At 35.6% G+C, this 4927-nt stretch overlaps 1 protein-coding gene across 1 annotated transcript; it reads right to left on the reverse strand.

Annotated features, from left to right (window-relative positions):
- Window positions 1–1616: 1616 nt before the first annotated feature.
- On the reverse strand, window positions 1617–4718 carry LOC141605589 (transcription factor RF2b-like). The gene is made up of 4 exons (XM_074424426.1): window positions 4046–4718; window positions 3173–3305; window positions 2553–2637; window positions 1617–2317 (listed from the first exon to the last, which is right to left on the reverse strand). Exons 1-4 carry the CDS (start codon window positions 4459–4461, stop codon window positions 1782–1784), a joined length of 1170 nt encoding a protein of 389 aa, XP_074280527.1. The 5' UTR covers window positions 4462–4718; the 3' UTR covers window positions 1617–1781.
- Between the last annotated feature and the right edge of the window lie 209 nt (window positions 4719–4927).

Raw genomic sequence — 4927 nt, forward strand, 5'->3', positions numbered from 1 at the left:
TTATAATTTGTTATATAAATCATTCATCTTTATCCTCTTATATGATAAAATGTATCCCAATTGTTATCGTCTTACAACACTTATTATACGTACATGTACATATAACATGTACCAACACTAATCACATTAGTCAGTTAGTACAATTTTATTAATTAATAATTCATTAATGAAATCCGTCTCAATCAATTCATTATTTAATTATCGGATCACTCTTCTTTATTTCTCTGATGTGGGAGACTTACATGTGATTCTTCACATGCCCCCTCACATGTAAGGTCTTCTTTTCGGTCGATCAACAGCAATGCTATTCGTTTTCGAACCTGTTTCATTGGGCGGGAACGTCGTCGTTTTTCAGACCCGCTAAATAGTGGCCCAGTTTTTCGTCGGACGAGAACGTTGTCGCTTTTTGGATCCGTTTTTGCCTCGCAACGCAGAACTAAACCTTGGGCTCTTATGCCATGTTAGAATCGCACATGGGTCTGGGCCGCGCCCACCGAGAAGGAGAGAGTGTCCACTTTACAAGTATAAGAAGATTCCATCCCAAAACCAATTGGCCATGGGTGGAGTAGTCCCTTGGATTATAAGCTAGATCACTCTTCTCTATTTTTCCGATGTGGGGGGCCTACATGTGGGTCTTCACAATTATGAAATTGGATTATGTGTAATGTTTGAAATAGTAGCGGTTTTTAGAGCCACCATTAGAGGAGGGGATGCAGACAGTGGGGAAACGGAGAGAGGGACGGAGGGTGGTGCATTTTTTTTTTGTAAATATTGAAAGGGAATTAGATGGAAAGTTAATGATAAAGTGTTTGTAAAAGAGTAAAAAATCCGTATTAGATGGAGCAGTCACTCACGGTAGCTCGTCAGGCTGTGTACATGGCTCAATGATTAACACGAGTCCTTTCCAACACATTTTGTGCTCGTCAGGCTGTGTACATGGCTCAATGATTAACACGAGTCCTTTCCAACACATTTTGTGCTCAATTACGCGCATCCCGGGAACCTTCCCTGGAGGTCACATTAAAATAGCGTGTTCTACGGAATATCATTTTCAATTTTGAAGCACTTGTTTAGCCTATTACACAATACAATGTTTAAGAATGTGTTGCCGGAATAAGTGCTTCTGGTTAAAGAGCATAGCACTGTGGATAGTTTATCAATGTAAAATATACTTCTTTCGATCGCTTTAATCTTTCAGACCAGGGCAGGGTTATAATTACATTAAAACCTGGTTACGTGGCTTGAATCATGTCAACATCATGATCTGCACTATAAAATTATTGTGACAATTTGAGGTATGACCCAGAAAACTCTGCACAGATAGAACATTCAGTGTATCAACTGATCTACTATTGCAAAAATTCAAACGGTTACAAGAAGTTCTGTTTTTCCTTTGTCCGATCCGACTATTGTGGAAGCAATTACAGTTATAGTGGTTGTGGATAGGACAAAGATAAATGCTATAAGTCTATCCTTAAATACAAATTTCTAATCGTTAGCCGGGCTAAAGACGGTGGCTTGAAATACAATAAATTACAAGAACCTAAAGCCTAATTAAAAAAAAAAAAAAAAAAAAAAAAAAAAAAAAAAAAAAGTGCAGGCAATGGTCATCGCTATTGTATATGAACGCCAAAAGTTTATATAAGACAGATGTATGCATAAAACTAGGTCATTTTACATTGTATTCTTGATTTCATAATAAGTTATATATAGTTTGGTTATATATACACACAATGGTCGCATATAAACTCAATATGAACAAAACTAACAAAAAAATGGAGCTAAAATCCCATGGTTTCACCTGTTATAAGATGAGAAGCTTGTCGACTGAGATCGAGACCTTGTAATCTACTAAGATGATCTTGGCTAGTTATGCTCAGAATTGAATTCTCAGAATTTGATTCTAATGGAAATTGTGGTAGATGTCCTAGTGGTGACCCATTTTCTTGTGAAGCTGGGTAAGTTTGGGATTCTGTTTTCTTATTATATGTTTCAACCGGAAGATAGAGATTTGTGTCAGCTTGATGTGAGAAGCAAAAAGGGTTTGGTTCAACCTGGTGATACGAACTACGTGAGTTAGGCATGGACCGGTCGAGAGTTGGAGGGTCACAAGATATGTCAATGAAATCGAATGGATAAAGTGGTAGCAGTTTTGAGTTTGACGCATCTAGTGTGGTCCCGGGTTGTGTAGTTTGTTGTGAGTTAGAATGAGGAATGGTTTGAAGAGAAGGCATTATAAATGCATCTGGGTTAGTCGTTGTCTCTCCTGTTGCAACCTTGAGTCTGTCAAGTTCCTGTTGTAGTGCATCATTTAGAGCTGTATGAAAAAAAAAAAAAAATGTACACAGCTTAGTTGGTTATGTTATACAAGCAATAAACCTGCAAGATTAACCAAGCTCGAACGGACTCTAGGCCCAAGTAAATACCGTAATTATGAAAATCGATCCCAAATCATATAATACGTGGTTACAACGAAAATGTCCACAACAGAAAACATTATACTGTTTCATATGGGCATTTTTAAGCCGTCACAGTAAGTATGAGAAGAGTACCTTCACGCAATTGAGCTTGTTGTTCCATGGACTCTAATTGTCGTCTTAATTCCGTGTTTTCGTTACTCAAACAACTTGTATCTCTCTGTAGACAAGGAAGATAAAAGAATATTAATGTGACACCAAAGCTAGTAAAAGAACAGTAATCCCAAAACGACTTAGGTTTATTTGGCTAACATGAATCTTATGTGAATTTTTCTTTTTAAAATTTTCCCACGCAAAAATAAATTTCGTGGCAATTGTGGTATTTGGCCGGGATTTTGCATTCCATCGCAAAGTTCTCTCACAAAGCTTGCCTTTTTTTAAAGTAAAACTTGATGACAAGCGCTACAATTCAGAGTAATACAGAAACAAAAACTAACAAAATGGTGAGGAATGATATAAAATTGTTACGGATGAATGACAAGATGGGTTATGGTTATTAATGTAGTATTTACTAAAAGGGTGATGATCAGAACTAGAAGGGTTACAGAAGGCACTCAAAAGGCCACAAGGGAAATGGTTTTACAATGAACTATTATGAGTCATCATAGGAAATCTTTGACTGACTCGACATCTTGTATAAACATTTATGCATGATGAGATTCAAGGAAAGGTTTCAAAAGAGAGTTTAAAGAAACCTCATAAAGGGCGAGTTGTGCAGAGAGAGCAGTGGCTTCTGTTTGCAAAGCTTGAACTTTCTTCTCGAGTTCCACCATATATCTAGCCTTTCTCTCTTTTGAACGAGCAGCAGATTGCCTATTTGCTAATATCCTACATTCAACACACCAACTGATAATGGTTGAGGTAATTATAATGTCACCTTAGTGCATCAAGCTCGTCCGCAAAAATGGACCACAAAAATTATATTAAGAGTACTGAAATGTTGTTTATGACTGACCCATTTTCCATATTAAAATTACATCCACAACATTTCATCAAGCCATTTTACATTACTTCATCACACATAACAAATAATTTAATTCCTCGATAATGTACACGCCAAAAAGCTTGTCTTTATTTTAGCTTCTCTTTACCACGTGACAGATAGGCGATATATATCCTCCCTACTTACAATCAAGATGTTTAAATGAATCTTCAAAAATACTTAGTAATATTATTGTTATATTAATAAAAATGAATGGTGAAGTGAAAGAGGCTGATATGGCATGTCGTCCTCATAATAAGATAATTGATTTTCTAATTAAAAATTTAAAGTCTTTTCAGCTTCAAATTTTTACTTAGTATTATATTCCAATTCAAGTCCATGTTTCAATGTCAAACTAATCTTTATATTTCAATTTTACCGGCTAAACAGGTAAAGTCGACATGTCCATCATGCCCAAAAACATATTGACAATTAATTTCAATGCAACAATTAAAATTAATTAGCATAATTTAATGGAAACAAACTACAGACCTTTCCCCCTGATATTTTTAAAGTATTAAATGAAAAACACAAGAATAAATAAATGACATCTTATATTAAAATAATTAGGAAAAAAATAGATGACCTCTTAGCCCGTTTAGGATCAGCAATCCACAGTTCAGCCAATTTATCAGGAGACATTGCCTTCTTAGCTTCACCATTTACGTCTTTGTTTTTTCTACCATGACTACTCTTATTATAAACATTATTGTTATTATTGTTGTTCTCATTACAACTCGAAAACCCACTAAATCCGTGCACTGAAAAACTATGTCTAAGCTTTTGTCGATTACTATTATCCTCCATAAAATTAAGGTAATTTACGCTTTCATTTCTTTCCCTCGCTTTGTTATTCTCACAAAACACAATATTTTCCATATCCATATACGTTGCTAACAGATCATGGTGACCTTCCCCTTCCATGGTGCCCAAAAAAAGGCTAATTTCGTCAGGAAAGCAAAATGAGTTCTCTGATTGAACACGCCTGGGAACGATGCTCATGGCAACGACGCCAAGCTTAATTGGAAATCATAGAATCCATGTCATCATTAAAATTATTGTTTCCATTAATTGATTGATTAACGAAATAATTAGACTCCTCTCCCTCGTTTAAGGTTTCTCTCTCCAAGGGTTTGGCAAAATTGAGATTGACGGGAAATTATTCTCCCGTCGAAAATTGGAGGCGTGAGATAGAGGAGAGAGGGAAGTAGGGAAGGTAGGGAGATGGAAAGGAAGAGGGTAACTGTAAGTTTGGGTGAGAGGATGAGAGATTATTTTGGAGGGAATTTGAGGTGCATATTTAAATTAGGGATCATGGATAATGTGGATTTGTTACTAACTAATTTTAGATGTTTTTTTTTTTTTTTGTTTAGGTTAGGCAATCGTATCTTTACTGATTTTTTTAGCCAACGTAAGATTATAATTGGTTAAATTTGATTGTCAATGTATATCATTGAATAATTTTATA

This window comes from Silene latifolia, chromosome 10 (assembly GCF_048544455.1).
Source record: "Silene latifolia isolate original U9 population chromosome 10, ASM4854445v1, whole genome shotgun sequence".
Taxonomy (NCBI): Eukaryota; Viridiplantae; Streptophyta; class Magnoliopsida; order Caryophyllales; family Caryophyllaceae; genus Silene; species Silene latifolia.